The sequence below is a fragment of the Engystomops pustulosus genome, chromosome 4 (assembly GCF_040894005.1).
Source record: "Engystomops pustulosus chromosome 4, aEngPut4.maternal, whole genome shotgun sequence".
Lineage (NCBI taxonomy): Eukaryota > Metazoa > Chordata > Amphibia > Anura > Leptodactylidae > Engystomops > Engystomops pustulosus.
Genome location: NC_092414.1, coordinates 14,303,337 through 14,320,785, shown reverse-complemented (window position 1 = coordinate 14,320,785; position 17,449 = coordinate 14,303,337). Strand labels below are relative to the sequence as shown.

The 17,449-nt window shown below is 49.4% G+C and overlaps 1 protein-coding gene across 1 annotated transcript; it reads right to left on the bottom strand.

Annotated features, from left to right (window-relative positions):
• Positions 1–450: 450 nt before the first annotated feature.
• Positions 451–2,147, bottom strand: LOC140126113 (E3 ubiquitin/ISG15 ligase TRIM25-like). The gene has a single exon (XM_072145225.1). It carries the CDS (start codon positions 2,126–2,128, stop codon positions 524–526), a length of 1,605 nt encoding a protein of 534 aa, XP_072001326.1. The 5' UTR covers positions 2,129–2,147; the 3' UTR covers positions 451–523.
• Between the last annotated feature and the right edge of the window lie 15,302 nt (positions 2,148–17,449).

Genomic DNA, 17,449 nt, shown 5'->3' with positions numbered 1-17,449 from the left:
CACAGCTTGTTATATCCCTGGTCATGTGACATCACACAGGTGCACAGCTTGTTATATCTCTGGTCATGTGATGTCAAACAGGTGCACAGCTTGTTATATCCCTGGTCATGTGATGTCACACAGGTGCACGGTTTGTTATATCCCTGGTCATGTGATGTCACACAGGTGCACAGCTCGTTATATCCCTGGTCATGTGATGTCACACAGGTGCACTGCTTGTTATATCCCTGGTCATGTGATGTCACATAGGTGCACGGCTCGTTATAACACACAGTTCTGATTACTGTATTCGAGATGTGCACCTGTGTGACATCACATGACCAGGAACCGGTTTATCCCTACAGGAAATAAACAATGAGGCTTCTATAGAATGACAGCAAGCAGAGATCTATTTTCACCAGTTTTCTCTCAGGAACTTGCTGTGAGGAAGTGATGAAGGACTGGACAATCTTTATACAGAATTTATAGACGTTTATTGATCAATAGGAAAATAAAGGAAATAATGTAGAACCAGAGACACATTTTATGATGGTTTCTCCCACTTCCTGCCTCCCCCTAATATCTTTATAGAACCTCCCACTACCCATAACACAGCATGAAGGGGCTCGGTGAAGGTGGTGGTGAAGGTGTATAAGTGTCTGATGGGGTCACACAGCTCATAGAAGGACAACTCCCCCGCCTCATAATCCAGACAGATCCGGACTCTATCACTGGAGATATTGTCACATAACCGGGTCCAGTCACTGTCATGTCTCACTGAGTACTGATTATTAAATCTCCACAAACTCCAGGACTTGTTATTATGTCCAATGTATGACTGGCGCCCCCTCCTGTCTATACTGGGATAACACATCCCCACCCTCCACCACTCTGATCTACTGCTCTCCACATCCCAGTAATGTCGTCCTGAGGTAAATCTCCGGCTGCTCATCACCTGAGCGTAATCCTGGAATCTCTCTGCTGTTTCTGGACGATTCTGCGTCTCTTGTGTGCTGGTTGCAGTTTTCAGGTCGTCTGATATATGGAGATTATTATGAGCCGTGTTTACATCCAGTAATATGTCTCCAGGACCCTCCACATAGATCCCGCTCCTTATACCTGATATTATGTCACATAATGTGTGTAATGTGTCTGAGATCACAGTCACATCCAGACCATCTACATCATGGCGCTGGTTATCATGTCCCCCTGTGTCCTCATCACCTCCCCCCTCCTCAGGATCACACAAGTCACCTGTGTCTGGTTCCTGTAACACAGTCAGTGGATCAGTCATGTTACACAGCTCCTCAATGTGCCTCATCTTCCTGGACAGCTCGTCCTTCTGTATCTCCAGCTTCTGGATCAGAGTAGACAGAGGGGTGGACTTTTCCTTCTCCTGCCTGGAGATGTCACTCAGGACCCTCTTCTCCAGGTCGTCCAGTCGTCTCCTGATGTCTATAAACAGGGCAGTGACTCTCTCAGCTTCTCCAGATGCTTTTTCTTGAGCTTTTCTCCTGCGCTCCTCCAGACTCTGGACTCTTTCCTCAGTCTCCTTCCTCTTTGTCATCAGTTTCTGGAGAACATTTCTCAGTTTCTTCTTCTTCTTCTCAGAGGCCTCATCCAGCGTCTCCACCTGGTGTCCCCGATGTTCTCCGGCCAAACTGCAGGACACACAGATACAGATGTTCTCCTTAGTGCAGTAATATTCCAGAATCTTCTTATGGACAGAACATTTCCTGTTCTCCAGGGAAGTGCTGGGGTCAGATAAGACGTGTTCTGGTGACTTGCTGTGGACTTTCAGGTGTTTATCACACAGAGAAGCCTCACAATGTAGACAGGACCTCACAGCAGGTACAGGAGAGTCCACACAGTAAGAGCAGAAGATCCCGGTTTCTCTCGGTGTTGGTTGAGTAGTCAGTAAATTCTCCATTTTCTTCCTCAGAGTAAAGTTCCTCATCAGTGCCGGCCTCTCCTGAAACTCTTCTCTACATTCAGGACAGGAATAACCCCCAGACCCGTCCTGTGTATCCAGCACACGATCAATACAGACCCGGCAGAAGTTGTGTCCACATCTCAGCATTACAGGATCGGTATAAGTGGTCAGACAGATGGAGCAGTCCAGCTCCTCTCTCAGGTCGGCAGACGCCATGGCTGACGGAGCAGGAAGAGAGAAACGAAACTACAATTCTTGAGAATGACGCGCAGAGATAAGAGGGCGGGATTAACTCTTTGTATTCAGGGTGCGGCTGAGCAGTAATAAGTTTTTAGTCCTCTGAATGTCATGTTTGGATATTTATTTTTTCTTTTGATAATTATTTATTTAGAATTTTAAAACTAATTTGGATATGAGAGAAGAAATAACAAAAACAAAAAGTTCTAGAGCCTGACTAGAAACCTGATCCTCATGGACCTTATACCTACAACAGACCTGCCGGGAATATGAGTCCAAAATGAATAAAGTTCATATGCAAAGTCACTTGTATACATGACCTCTGGTATATGATGCAATTCAAAGAGGACCTTTCTTTACCTGAGTGAAGTTGCCCCCCCCCCCCACCTTGTTCAAATCAAACAAAATTGGTGTCAAATGTTTGTGCTACGTTTGTGCTGGCTTGTGCAGCAAAAATTTTCGTTTGTGCCGCTATCGTTTTTAAGATATTAATGAAAGTTTCCAGAGGTCATCAGAGGTCAACACCAGCCCCCCCACATTACCCAAATCAAACCAAACTGGTGCCGAACAATTCTGCTACGTTTGTGCTGGTTTTTGCTGCTCAATTTTTTTTTTGTGCTGGTTTAGTTTTGAATATATGAACAAATAAATTAAAGGTCAAAAGTTCAAGCAGCCCCCCCCCACACATTAACCAAATCTAATAAAACTGGTGTCAAACGTTAGTGCCATGTTTGTGCAGCAAAAATTTTCATTTGTGCCGCTTTCATTTTTAATATATATGCATACTTTTTTCCAGAGTTCAACAGAGTTAATTTCTTCCAAAGTACAATGTGTTTGCTAGCTCCCCCTGGTGATCAAACCAGGGAAGTGTCACTAGGTTTGTTTTTTACGAGTTCATCCTAAGCAGCTTTAACCTATGTAAACACCTGAACATAGCTTAAAAATGAAAATTTTTGCTGCACAAACCAGCACAAATGTAGAACTAAAGTTTGACACCAGTTTTGTTTGATTCATTTAATGTGGGGGGGGGGGGCTGGTTGAACTTTTGACCTTTACTTTTTTTGTTCATATATTCAAAACAAAAGCAGCACAAACAAAAATTTGAGCAGCACAAACGTAGCAGAATTGTTCGGCACCAGTTTGGTTTGGTTTGGGCAATGTGGGGGGGCTGGTTGACCTCTGATGACCTCTGAAAACTTTCATGAATTTCTTAAAAACAATAGCAGCACAAACGGAAATTGCTGCTGCACAAACCAGCACAAATGTAGCACAAACATTTGACACCAATTTTGCTTGCTTTGAACAAGGTGGGGGGCCAACTTCACTTCAGGTCCTTTCACCACCTCACACATGTGGAGATTCACAAACCATTCTGTAGTGGAGTCTGCACAGTTTCAGGGGCACTTAGAATTTTTTTTCTAACCTCTGCAGAGATATCAGTCCCAGTATCTAACCATTATAATCCTCTCCACTGTCAGAGAGGAGGAGCTGGAGGCTCATCTAGATGCTGTGTTCATACATTGTGCTAACATTCTGCTAATATTCAGTTAACATTTTGTTTACACTGTGTTTACAAAAATGCAATGTTACAAATTGTGATGCGATCAGGATACAAACGCTATGGAAACGCAAATGCAATGTAAGCGCTAATGTAATGCAAGTGTAATATAAATAAATGTAAACGCTATGTAAATGGAAATGCAAATACAGTTTAACTCTTTCAGGATTACGCCCTTTTAGGGCGTTAGGACCAAGCCTGATTTTTTTTAACCCTGCCCTGTGTCATTATGAGAGTAATTTGGAACGCTTTAACATAACCAGGGGATTTTGAGTCTGTTTTCTCATCACACATTGTACTTCAAAGTAGTTTAAAATTTCGGATGATTCCTTTTGTGTTTAGTTATGAAAAAATCTGATATTTTGCAATAAAATCTAAAAATTCTTCATTTTCAAAGTTAAAAATTTTCAGTTTTTCAGGCAGATAGTCATAGCACCCAAACAACTTCATAACTAACATTTCCCCAATGTCTTAGTGTTTACGTTGTTCAGAATTTTGTGTGAATTTTTTCAAATTTTTATGAAAATCGCAAAACCCCATATCTAGAGGCACCTGCTCAGCTTTAGGTGACTTTGAGTGGCTCAAATAACAGTAAAATTCGGTAAATTATGGCATCATAGAAACTAAACCCCTCAATGCATGAAACATCAAATTTAAGAAGTTTGTTAACCCTTTGTTAAAATGGAGGCGTAAGTTATAAGCTGTAATTTATTTACAATTAGAGATGAGCGAACACACTCGTCTGAGCTTGATGCTCGTTCGAGCATTAGCGTACTCGAAACTGCTCGTTGCTCGGACGAATACTTCGCCCGCTCGAGAAAATGGCATCTCCCGCCATTTTGATTTTTAGAGGCCAGAAACCGAGCCAATCACAAGCCAGGAGACTCTGCACTCCACCCAGCATGACGTGGTACCCTTACACGTCGATAGCAGTGGTTGGCTGGCCAGATCAGGTGACCCTGGGATAGACTAGCCCCTGCCCACGCTGCTCGGATCATTCTCTGTCTGGATGCCGTTAGGGAGAGATCTGCTGCTGCTGGTCAGGGAAAGTGTTAGGGTGTTCTATTAGAATAGTGTTAGGCAGGAGTGATTCTACAAGAACCCAACAGCCCTTCTTAGGGCTACAATAGCGTTATATATTTTATTTTATTTTGTTTGCTTGTGGCTGGGCTTGCTGGCACTAGTAGTGCAGCTAGTACCATATTGTGAGGAATTTGCAGGGAGACTTGCGAACGTTCTATTTAGCTCTTAGTGACACACATATCCATCTCAAACACCTAAATGGGACAATTTATTAGGGGTTTGATTGAATTAGGCACAGTCTGACGCTTTTTTTCTTTTTAATTTTCTTTTTTTTTCAAAACAAAAAGTCATCACAGGCACAGCACAAAATCCAGTTGTGTGCTGTCAGTGTAGGTTACAAACTAGCCATAGCAATCATCATCATCATCTTCTGTGGTTGCTGTGTGATTTCTTCTGATCGTTTTGTTAAAAAAATAATAATACAAAAACATTAAAAAAACACAAAAAAAATTGACAGTTTACACTTTAATTTTGAAAATGTTGAACCCGAGGGCTAGGGCTAGGGGTAGAGGACGAGGGCGTTGGCGTCCAACTACCGCAGGGGCCAGAGGCCGTGGTCCTGGGAGGGGTGAGACACCACCTGCTGATGAGGGAGCAGGGGAACGCTGCAGAGCTACACTCCCTAGGTTCATGTCTCAAGTTACTGGGACTCGTGGTAGAGCACAGTTGAGGCCAGAACAGTGCGAACAGGTGATGTCGTGGATTGCGGACAATGCTTCTAGCCATTTGTCCACATGTCAGCCTTCCACGCATTCCACCCATGTCACCAAAATCAGCACTCCTCCAGCTCCTCCACCTCAGCCTCCTTCCCCCCAGTCTGCCCCCTCCCAGGAAAATTTGGCATTTGAACCGGCGTACTCTGAGGAACTGTTTTCTGGACCCTTCCCAGAGTCACAAACCACTTGTCCGGTTGCTGCTGAGCTATTTTCAGATGCCCAGGTTTTCCACCGGTCGCAGTCTGTGGGTCATGATGACATTGTTGACGTAGTGGAAGAAGTGTGTAAAGAGGTGTCGGACGATGAGGAGACACGGTTGTCAGACAGTGGTGAAGTTGTTGTCAGGGTAGGAAGTCCGAGGGGGGAGCAGACTGAGGGATAGGAGGATGATGAGGTGACAGACCCAAGCTGGGTTGATAGGCCGGGTGAACATAGTGCTTCTGAGACGGAGGCGAGTCCTCGGCGAGAACAGGTTGGAAGAGGCAGTGGTGGGGCCAGACGGAGAGGCAGGGCCAGAGCTGGTGCATCAGCGCCAAATGTTTCACTTAGTGTAGCTCCCGTGGCAAGGGCTAGATTTTCAGAAGTCTGCAGGTTCTTTAAAGAAACACCGGATGACCGACGGACTGTGGTGTGCAACCTGTGCCAAACCAGGATCAGCAGGGGTTCCACCACTACCAGCTAAACACCCCACTCAAAGGAACCAAGGCCGTTCACCTCCGGCCGGGCACACCACTGCTCCTTCCCCTGTGTCATCTGCTGCCTCTGCTAGTCAGCCCCCTGCCCATGACCCCGGCCCAAACACCTCATATGCGAAAACCACAGTTTTGCCTCCACGATCCTCCACAGCATCCACCAATGTCTCCATGCGCAGCGTTCAGCTCTCCATACCCCAGACGCTGGAGTGCAAGAGGAAATACAGTGCAACCCACCCACACGCCCAAGCCCTCAACATCCACATCTCCAAATTACTCAGCCTGGAGATGCTGCCCTATAGGCTGGTAGAGACCGAGGCCTTTCGCAAGCTCATGGTGGCGGCCGCCCCTCGGTATTCGGTCCCCAGCCGCCACTACTTTTCCCAATGTGCCGTCCCAGCCCTGCACAAGCACGTGTCAGACAACATGATCCGTGCCCTGACCAACGCCGTTTCTGACAAGGTCCACCTGACCACGGATTCGTGGACGAGTGCTGCCGGGCAGGGCCACTATATATCGCTGACGGCACATTGGGTTAACTTGGTGGAGGCTGGGACCGAGTCTGACCCTGGGGCTGGTCATATACTGCCGACGCCGAGGATTGCGGGGCCTACCTCGGTCCAGGTCTCTCAGACCTACTATGCCTCCTCCACCTCCTCCTCCGAATTACCATCCGTGGGCATGGCGCCATCAGTCGGTAGCTCTAGGCACAGCAGTAGTGCCATCGCTAAGCGACAGCAGGCGTTGCTCAAACTGCTGAGCCTAGGCGATAAAAGGCACACCGCCCAAGAGCTATTACAGGGCATCACGGCGCAGACTGATCTGTGGCTGCCATGCCTGGCCCATGTGTTAAATCTCATAGTTCAGCGTTTCCTCAAGACATACCCCAATCACGAAGGTGCGCCGCATCTGTGCACATTACAGGAAGTCCAGCACAGATGCTGCCACTCTCAGGGCAGCGCAGCCCCGCCTCCAACTGCCCGCTCACCGACTGTTGTGCGACGTGCCCACGAGGTGGAATTATTCAACATTAACCATGTTATCCAGAGTTTACCAGCAGCGCAGAGCGATTGCAGACTGCCAGATGTCAACTTCCATCAGAACTGGTAGTCAGGTCAGTCAGCTTCCTCAAGTCTACAATGAGGAGTGGACGTGGATGTCTGATATCTGTCAGGTGCTGAGTAACTTTGAGGAGTCAACACAGATGGTCAGTGGCAATGCCGCCATCATCAGCCTCACCATCCCGCTGCTTGGCCTGTTGAAAAACTCTCTGGTCAGCATGAAGTCGGAAGCTTTGCGCTCGTCACAAGAGACGGGGGAAGAAGATTCCCTTGTTGATAGCCAAAGCACCCTCAGGTCTGTTTCTCAGCGCATATCGGAGGAGGATGAGGAGGAGGAGAATGTTGGCGAGACAGAAGCGGGGAGCATTTCTCAGTCCTTCACTGTTCAGCGTGTATGGGCAGAAGAAGAGGAGTTGGAGGAGGAGGAAATGGACAGTCAGGCCAGTGAGGGGAGTGAATTCTTGCGAGTTGGGACTCTGGCGCATATGGCAGATTTCATGCTAGGCTGCCTATCCCGTGACCCTCGCGTTCAAAGAATTTATTCCAGCACCAATTACTGGGTATTCACTCTCCTGGACCCACGGTACAAGCAAAATCTTTCCACTCTCATCCCTGGAGAGGAAAGGAGTGTGAGAATGCATGAATACCAGCAGGCCCTGGTGCACAAGCTGAAACAGTATTTCCCTTCTGACAGCGCTAGCGGCAGAGGGCGTACTTCTGCGGGACAAGTAGCGAGGGAGAGTAGTCGAGCAGGCAGCTTGTCCAGCACTGGCAGGAGTACGCTTTACAAGGCCTTTGCCAGTTTTATGTCACCCCAGCAAGACACTGTCACCTGTCCCCAGTCTCGGCAGAGTAGGGCTGATCTTTACAGAAAGATGGTGAGGGAGTACGTAGCTGACCATACCATCGTCCTAAATGATCACACAGCTCCCTACAACTACTGGGTTTCAAAGCTGGACATGTGGCACAAACTGGCGCTGTACGCCTTGGAGGTTCTTGCCTGCCCTGCCGCTAGCGTGTTGTCCGAGCGGGTTTTCAGTGCAGCTGGTGGCATCATCACCGATAAGCGTACACGCCTGTCGACTGACAGGCTGACGCTTATCAAGATGAATAAAGCCTGGATTTCTCCGGATTTCCATTCTCCACCAGGTGAAAGAAGCTCAACCTGAATAATGTATGCACTCCTCCTCCTCATTTTCCTTCTTCTCCTCCTCTGTGTACACTAAAGCAGAGGAAACTGGCTATTTTTTGCCAGGGCCAACTGGCTCTAGCTATAGTACTCTATGTATTAAAATTTTTCTGGAGGGCCACCTACCCGGTCCTCTGGTTTGAAAACTTTTTTGGACTGCCACATACAGGCACTATCCAAATTTAATTGTCTCCATAGCAGCCTCCACACGTCGTCTTTATAGCTGCCTCCACACGTTGTCTCCATTGCTACCTCCACACATCATCTCCATAGCTGCCTCCAAAAGTCGTCCATATAGCTGCCTCCATACATCGTCCCTTTAGCAAACGAGCTGTGTCAGGCAGAATATTGGGTTGTTTTCATGGCTTCCACATCAAACTTGTCACCACCCTGCTTTGTTATCCACATAATATACTGCCAAACTTTTATCATTTACTGATATTATTTCAGCGCTTCTTGCGCATCTGTTTACATTTCCCTCACCCTCCATAACCAAGCCAATTACTTATAAGAACAGTACTACACTTTGATCTTATACAAAAGGTTTTTAGAAGTGCTGTTTGTAGCCCCCGCCTGCTTTGAAAATTATACTTTTTTAAAAGTAAATGCTTCTGGCCCGCAGGCCCATTTTGGGTGGGGAGGAGCCGAGAGACAGGGGCTTGGACAGGTGAAATCTCGCCTGGCAGCGGACCGCCAGCTTCATCCCAAGATTAGGCAGCCTCAGAGGCATCCATGCATACTGTCCCTGCTGTTTCCTGTCCATTTCGCCTCCACGATCCTCCACAGCGTCCACCAATGTCTCCATGCGCAACTTTCAACTGTCTATACCCCAGACGCTGGAGCACGAGAGGATATACAGCACATCATCCCCTTAGCAAACGAGCTGTGTCAGGCAGAATTTTCAGGTGTTTCACCAGATTCATAATGGAACTCGGCCCATCTGTCGCCGCCATGCTGGAGACCTGAAGTTGCAATCATAGCAGCGCAATATGGATGCCCCATACTGTCGCTCTTAATCATGGAAGTCGTCTCCATGGCTGCCTCCACATGTCGTCCTCTTATCAAACAAGCTGTGTCAGGCTCATTTTTTGGGTGTTTCACCAGATACGTTATGGAACTTGGTCACTATGTCGCCACCATGCTGTGTTATCGACTAAATATACCGTCAACCTTTTGTTCACATAGGAAATCATTTCAGCGCTTCTTGCTCACCTCCTTTGGTTCCTCTCTGCCGCCTTAACCAGGCAAAATACTGATACATACAGTGCTACACATTATCCTCGCCAAAAGGAATTTTTAAAATTGGTTTGAAACCTGAGTCCATTTAGGGTATGTCGCCATGCCACTCTCTAGCCTGCCGCTGCTGCCGCTGCCTCTGCATGCCGTCCCCTATAGTGTCAGGGTCAATTATTGCATGTTTTAGATGCTATCTAGCCTCATTCGGTCACTCTGTCATGGCCATGCTGTTGCCCATAATTTTGGCATAATGGTGCGATTAAGCAGCCTCAGAGGCATCCATGCATGCTGCCCCTGCTTTTTCCTGTCCATTTCCGTGGTGTTTCCATCATTTTCTGAGGTTTCCAGGTGTTTGGCCAAGCTTCCCTGTGCAGATCCTTGGTCCCCTTAAAAAATGCTCGAGTCTCCCATTGACTTCAATGGGGCTCGTTATTCGAGACGAGCACTCGAGCATCGGGAAAAGTTCGTCTTGAATAACGAGCACCCGAGCATTTTGGTGCTCGCTCATCTCTACTGGCGAGTTGTTGGATGCTCTGATGTCCGCCTGGAGCGCTTGGTCAGGCAGTGAGGGGAATCTCTGTGGCATTGTCGGGAGTCTCGGTGATGGGTGCGGACGTGTGAGTGTGTCGCTTCGCGGCCACTGGAACCCGCTGACAATGGGCAGTTGTAGTTTCTGCGGTGCCCTCCGTGATGATAATGGTGGCTGCAGTCTTGTGAGAGGAGCTCAGAGCCAGTATCGGCAGCCCGCCTGCGGTATGACCTCTGGGAGTCCATTCTGCTTTGACGTAGCTGCGCAAAGGACGGGGATCTGTGGCTCCTGTCTCTGTGGTGCACCGTGGGCATAGAGGTCTCTACCGCATCAAGGGTATGCAGAGACGACTCGGGGGAATAGGAGAGGAGAAGGGAAGGGGACCTGCCCAGGGATCCAGGACTGTAATGTTGGCTGAGCCGGGGGGCATGGTGGGGGGGAGGAGAGGGCCGGGACGCAGGCTGGGGATAGCGCTGGTGGTGGCTGCTGTGTTGGTGGGGGGTATGTGACAGGGAGGGGGAAGGCCTGGGGCTGGCTGGGGAGCAGACCCGAGGCCTGGTAAGGGGCATGGGGCTGCCTGGGGAGTAGGCCCGAGGCCTGGTGAGGGGCATGGGGCTGCCTGTGGAGTAGGCCTGGAATGGGGCCTGGGGCTGGAGTGGGGGTAGGCCCGAGGACTGCTATGGGGCCTAGGGCTGGATGGGGGCCCGGGGCCGCAGAGGTGAGGGGGTTACCTTGCCCGCCGGATGCTGGGGTGGCCGAGCATCGGGGCTGAAAGCAGAGTCTGGCTGGGACCTGAGCTGGAGGTGAGGAGAGCGGGGAGGTGCATCTGGCGGGGGCCTGGTCTGGAGGTGAGGGGACCGGAGCTGGGAGCAGGGGGGAGAGCGGGGGAGTGAGCGCTGGCGCGACATGCTGCCAGGGTGGGGGGGTAAGCCGGCAGCAGCGCTGGCGCTGCCTGGCAGGGGAGCGGGCAGCAGCGCAGGGGTGCCGGGCAGGGGAGTTGGCACAGGGATCCCCCGACGATCTTCCGGTGCAGTCAGCGTCCCACGTGGTTCGGGCGACGCCATCTTCTTCTGGCCCGGGCCGCGCTTCCTGGCTGGTGCAGGTGATCCTGGGCTCAGGCGGACAGGAGGCCTGATCTTCCTCACGGGACGGCCTCTTTCTTCAGCCAGCTGCTCACGTGGAGGAGGTGAGGAGCACTAGGTGGGTGGTGGTGACAGGGTGGCGGGTCGCCGGGCGGGGGTGGTGGCTGTACCCTCCAGGGTGGAAGCCACTGCAGAAGGATTCGGTCCAGGGAGATGGGTGTCCTCTTCAGGGACGTCCGCTTCTTGAACTGACCCCGCAGAAGGGCGCTGCAGGAGGGTATCTAGCCAGGCTGAACCATCCAGGGCCACTTGCTGGATTACTTGTTCTTCTAGGGAAGCCATGCTGGGTATTTGCAGAGGGGTCTCTGACTTCTCGCCTCTTCGGTCCAGGGGGCAGAAGGAAAGGGGCCCCCCACATGCTCTCGAACTTTATAAAACGCCCAGACGGGTCCTTACCCGCCCCCAAACACCACCTCCGGTGACCTCACACGGGAGGAGTAAAGGGACAAGCCCCAGCAGCCTACCAGAAGGCTTGAAACCACCCCCTACAGTCCTCAGCCCCTTCGCTATTTGCTTTGGGGCTTGTTATACCTTCCATGCGCTTATCTATATATAACATAAGTAGTGGATTATGTATGGAAGAAGATATGCCAGAGCTGTGTGTACTGTTTTTGGAGGTAGCAGAGTTTTGTATACCACACAAAACATGTAAGTAGCAAAGCGCTGTGTGTCAGAAGTATGTCGGTCTGCTTTATTTTATGAATTGGTGTCTTCCCTGTAACATGAATGAATGTATATGAGACATCTAGTCTCATCAGTGCCGGCCTCTCCTCAAAATCTTCTCTACATTCAGGACAGGAATAACCTCCAGACCCGTCCTGTGTATCCAGCACACGATCAATACAGACCCGGCAGAAGTTGTGTCCACATCTCAGCATTACAGGATCTGTATAAGTGTTCAGACAGATGGAGCAGTCTAGTTAATCTCTCAGATCAGCAGACGCCATGGCTGATGGAGGGAGAAGAGGGAAACAAATGTATGTCTTGGGACTTTTACGTGAAACGGGTTTAACAACTTATACACAGGGAGTGGCTGAGCTGTGACAGGTATTCGGTCCTCTCTATGACACAGATTGTTTAACTTACCGTTATGTGTGTTATAACTACTGCCACTGCTATGGCTGTATGTCACGGGTGCCCCTGCGCCTCCTGTCTCGAGAAGCAGGTGCACCCGTGTTCCTCTGTGTGCTCTTTGACTGCCTGCATGGCTCCAAGGTTTTCTCCAAGCTGGATCTCCGTGGAGCCTACTACCTCATCCGCATCCACAAGGGTGACGAGTGGAAGACATTCGTGATGGACATTTCGAGTACTTGGTCATGACGTTTGGACTGCGTAACGTGCCACCCATATTTCAAGAAATTGTCAACAACATCTTCAGGGATCTTGACAATGTTCTGTTATTCTCCGCGGACTTTGAGTCCCACCAGTCCGGCGTACGGCAAGTTCTTGGCCTCCGGGCCAACCGCTTCTACGCCAAACTTGAGAAATGTCAAGCGGAGTCTTCCTTTCCTCGGCTATATTATCTCCAACAGAGGTCTCCAGATGGATCCAGCCAAACTGTCTACTGTTCTACAATGGCCGCGTCTGGAGGGTCTACGTGCCATACAGAGATTCCTGGGCTTTGCAAACTATTACCGGCAGTTTATCTTAATTAAATTATTTAAATTTTACTAGGATTTTTATAACAGTAAAAAAACCAGGGGGGAGGGAATGGAAGGGAGAACACAATGTTGAAGGACGCCTGGATATCAAGTTGTACCCAATATGGAGGTTACCAATAAAAGTTACAGCGTGTTCCAATTTGGAAAGAAGGAACAAACAACAGAAATACAATAAGTCGTCATTCAGTATTACTAAAGTTATCCAGAATATCCTTATTTGCCTAACATACTTAATCAGTTACCTAGAATAATTCCGAATTATGTGGGGAAAAAAGAAAGAAAAGTAAAGAATCAGAGAGGGAGAGGGGGAGGGTAAAAAAGGAGAGGAGGGAAAGGATTAAAAGAGAAAAGAATGGGAGGAGGATAAGGAACCGCACCTCCCCTCTACCTGGTGTTCAGCTCTCCGTAATTTCACAGTCCTGTAGCCGAATCGAAACTGCACTAGTTAGTGCATTTCTCCACTCTTGTGTCACCCATCGTGGTGCTCACCAATAAAGGGCGCCACCCTTGGTCTTCGGCAGCTGAAAAAGCCTTCTCAAAGTGGAAATCCGCCTTTGCCTCAGCCCCAGTTCTCACATGGACTGATACAGAAAAACCCTTTCATCTGGAAGTTGACATGTCCTCCGTAGGAGCTGGGGCGGTGCTCACCCAGAAAGGGCCTAAAGGCCGAACTATCACTTGCAGCTTTTTCTCTAAAACCTTTTCCTCCGCAGGTAGGAATTACTCCATAGGAGATAGAGAACTTCTGGCCTTCAAACTTGCCCTGGAAGAATGGGGTTATCTTTTGGAGGGAGCTCACCACCTGTTCTGCATTTATACAGATAATAAAAATCTCCTGTATCTCCAGACAGCTCAACGTCTCAACCCTAGGCAAGCCCGTTGGTCACCCCTATCCTCACGTTTCAACCTTCTGATCCACTTCCATCCTGCGAGGAAGAACATCAATGCTGATGCTCTTTCCCATGCCTCAGATGTCATTGGAGAAGAGCTGGTCCCTAGGCATATTATTTATCCTAAATGGCTGATTGTTGCTGCTTCGGTGGATCTTTTGCAGCTTCCCCCCGGCAAGACGTATGTTCGACCGGCACTGCGAAAGAGGATATTGTCTTGGGGACATTTTTTGCATCTGGCTGGGCATCCTGGGGTGCAGCGCTCAGTGGCCCTCATCTACTGGTGGCCTGACCTGGTCAAAGATGTTTGGGATTTTGTGCGTTCCTGCACTTCCTTTGCTCGTAATAAGCCATCTCGCCTCAAACCAGCTGGTCTACTACTGCCGTTACCGATACCCAGCTGCTCATGGTCTCACGTGGCCATGGACTTCATCACGGATCTTTCTTCTTGGTCTAGAAATACAATAATCTGGGTGGTAACAGACCGCTTCTCCAAGATGTCCCATTTTGTGCCTCTGCCCGGTCTACCATCAGCTCCTCGTCTTGCCAGCCTGTTCTTCACCAACATCTTCCGGCTACATGGACTTCCTGAGCGCATCGGCTCTGATCGGGGGTCCAATTTGTTTCCCGCTTCTGGCGTTCTCTCTGCAGCTTCAAGTAAAGTTGGATTTCTCCTCAGAGTACCAACCTCAGTCCAATGGACAAGTTAAAAGGGGTTAACCAAACTCTGGGATGTTACCTCTGTCATTTTGTTTCTGCCCGGCAAGAAGACTGGTCCACTCTGTTGCCGTAGGCAGAATTCTCCTATAAATTCTTGGATTCTGAATCTTACGACTCTGCCCCCTTCTTCATTGTCTATGGACAGCATCCTTCTCCACCTCTCCCTTTGCCTGTGATGTCCGACGTTCCTGCTGTGGAGGAATTAGTCAGAAATCTTGAGTCCATCTGGAAGCAGACCCGTTTCTACCACCGCGTGGACCGCGTCCACCCGCACCACAACCCAGGCCGACAAGAGACGCTGGCCTCCTCCAGTCCTCTCTTCAGATGATAAAGTGTGGCTGTCTTCAAGATATGTCCGGCTGAAGATTCCCAGCTACAAGCTTGGTCCTCACTATCTGGGTCCATTTGAGGTGCTGAAACGCATCAACCTTGTGGCCTATAAGCTGCTCCTTCCTCCCACGATGTGCATCCCAAACTCCTTCCATGTCTTCCTTTTGAAGCCTGTTATCCTGAACCGCTTCTCCCGACAAGTACCACCTCCAGCTCCTGAGGCGGACTCCTCTGATGTCTATGAGGTGAAAGAGGTCCTGGTAATGAGGTCAGTCAGAGGGAAGCGGTTCTTTCTTGTTGAGTGGAAGGGGTTCGGGCCAGAAGAGAGGTCTTGGGAGCTAGAAGACAACATTCTCGGGGGGGGGGGGGGGGGTACTGTCATGGGTGCTCCTGCGACCCCTGCACAGGTGCACACGTGTTTCTCTGTGTGCCCCGCTGCGCTCGCTGTGCTTTTCATCTAGCCAGGTTCCAGCGGCGTCTCCCTCGGCTGCCTAGGGTGCGGACGTCCCGGCTCTGTTACATTTAAAGGGCCAGCACACCGATAATTGATGCTGGCCACCTGCCATTCCTGATAAATTCCCAGCCCCTTCCTGTGTTCCCTGCTGGATCTTCGAACCAATGCTATAGAGAAAGCTCCACTGCGATATTCCTGAGTATTCCTGCGTTCCTGGTTGTTCCTGTTCCTGTGTGTTCCTGAGTTCCGGCGTTTCTGCATTCCTGGTGCCGTGCTTCTGTGTGTTCCTGCGTTCCTGTTCCTGTATTCCTGTGTTCCTGTTCCCATGTTCCTACATTCTTGTTTCCAGGCTCCTGTGTGTTGTAGTCCGTTCCTGTGTACCCGTTTCCCTTCTGCCTGGACCTCCCGTTGCTGACTTGACCTTGCATCTCTGCGACCTGCCCTGACCCTGTGCCTGAACATGACCACGAGACCGTCTCCTGCAAAGGTACCTCGATCTTGGCTGCCACCGTGGTGGTACTCTGCCACAGCAAGACCATACCCCTTTGTGGCGGGCTATGGTGAAGACCAGGTGTCACTTAGATTTCGGTCCTAGGTGTCGGCTAGTACCACCTCCCGCGGTGGTCCAGAGGATCCACTGATCCCGTATTGCCATACCACTGGACAAAACATGTCAAATCTCTCTGTGACAGATACATCTACCATGATCCATTTGTGATTGTGGGCACAGAAACCAGACACGACTACTTTGAAAAAAAACATTGTTGTCGTGAATAAGGTTCTGCACTGTGCTACTAGATATGAAGGGAGATTCTAAAATCAAAGATGTTGTATTCTTTTCCTCACCGTCCCTACAACGCAGTCTCCTCTCTGGAATGGCGCTGGGACAAATGACCCTGCTTGTTATGGCCAATCACACCCATGCCCACAGAGGGAATTGCTGTAGTCGTCAGGGTGCTAAAAGCTGCTCGATTGGCTGCTCAGCTGTCAGTCAAGCAGTGTTCCGCATAGTTTTACCACCGAATACGTTTTTAATAAACTTTGGTTCTAGGCCCATTACCAGTATGTCCCCAAATTCTGTACAAACCCAAATTTGGGTGGTTCAGACCTGCTCATCACTAGCGCTGGTGTCGATATTGTCACATTTTCTTACATCTGCACTTTGACTATAAAGTTATATTGTCAGGTTCGCTGGAGAGAATGCTGGTACTTCTGGTTCTTCTGGTGGTGCTAGCAGTGTTCTCCAACCTCCAGCGCGTATCCTCGCAAACTCCTCCTCTCGTCCCGGGCAGCGTCTGCTAAGATCTCGCGCTGTCTAGGAGTTGTGTTCTGAACTGCTGACTTGTGGTACCTCTGCATGGTGCCTGCTATTGTGCTTGGTTATTCTGCACCATGAGGGGTTAATTCTCAGTAGTTGTCCAGCTCTGCTCAGGTCCAGACCCTAACTCAGCTTGTTCAGGATCTAGCTTCCCGTCTCCAAAATCAGGAATCTATGCAGGTTCCACGGCAGACACAACCGCAGGATCCACTGCCACCCATGCCTGAACCTAAGGTTCCTCTCCCTGACTTGTTTTTTGGTGACCGTAAGAAATTTTTTAAATTTCGGGAGGGCTGTAAACTTTATTTTTCTTTACGTCCTTGTTCTTCAGGCACAGAGACTCAAAGGGTGGGCGTGGTAATTTCCCTGTTGCGTGGGGATCCGCAAAATTGGGCCTTTTCTCTCCCACCTGACTCTCCATCCGTTCTTCTCTTGACGCTTTTTTTTCTGCTTTAGGCCAGATTTATGACGAACCTGACCGCCGAGCACTGGCAGTTTCCCACCTTAGATCTCTGTGTCAGGGAAAACGGACAGCAGAAGATTATTGTGCCCAGTTCAGACAGTATGTGACTGACTCGCAATGGAATGACTGCGCCCTAAAAGACCAATTTATGTCCGGACTGTCAGACCGAGTACAGGACTTAGTCTTATCTTATGCCGAGCCTCAGACATTAGATGATGCTATGACTCTGGTCATCCGAGTTGATCGTCGCCTAAGATC

What these genes read in the sequence shown, in the direction of transcription:
- LOC140126113 (XM_072145225.1), bottom strand. Translation starts at nt 2,128, where the DNA reads ATGGCGTCTGCCGACCTGAGAGAGGAGCTGGACTGCTCCATCTGTCTG.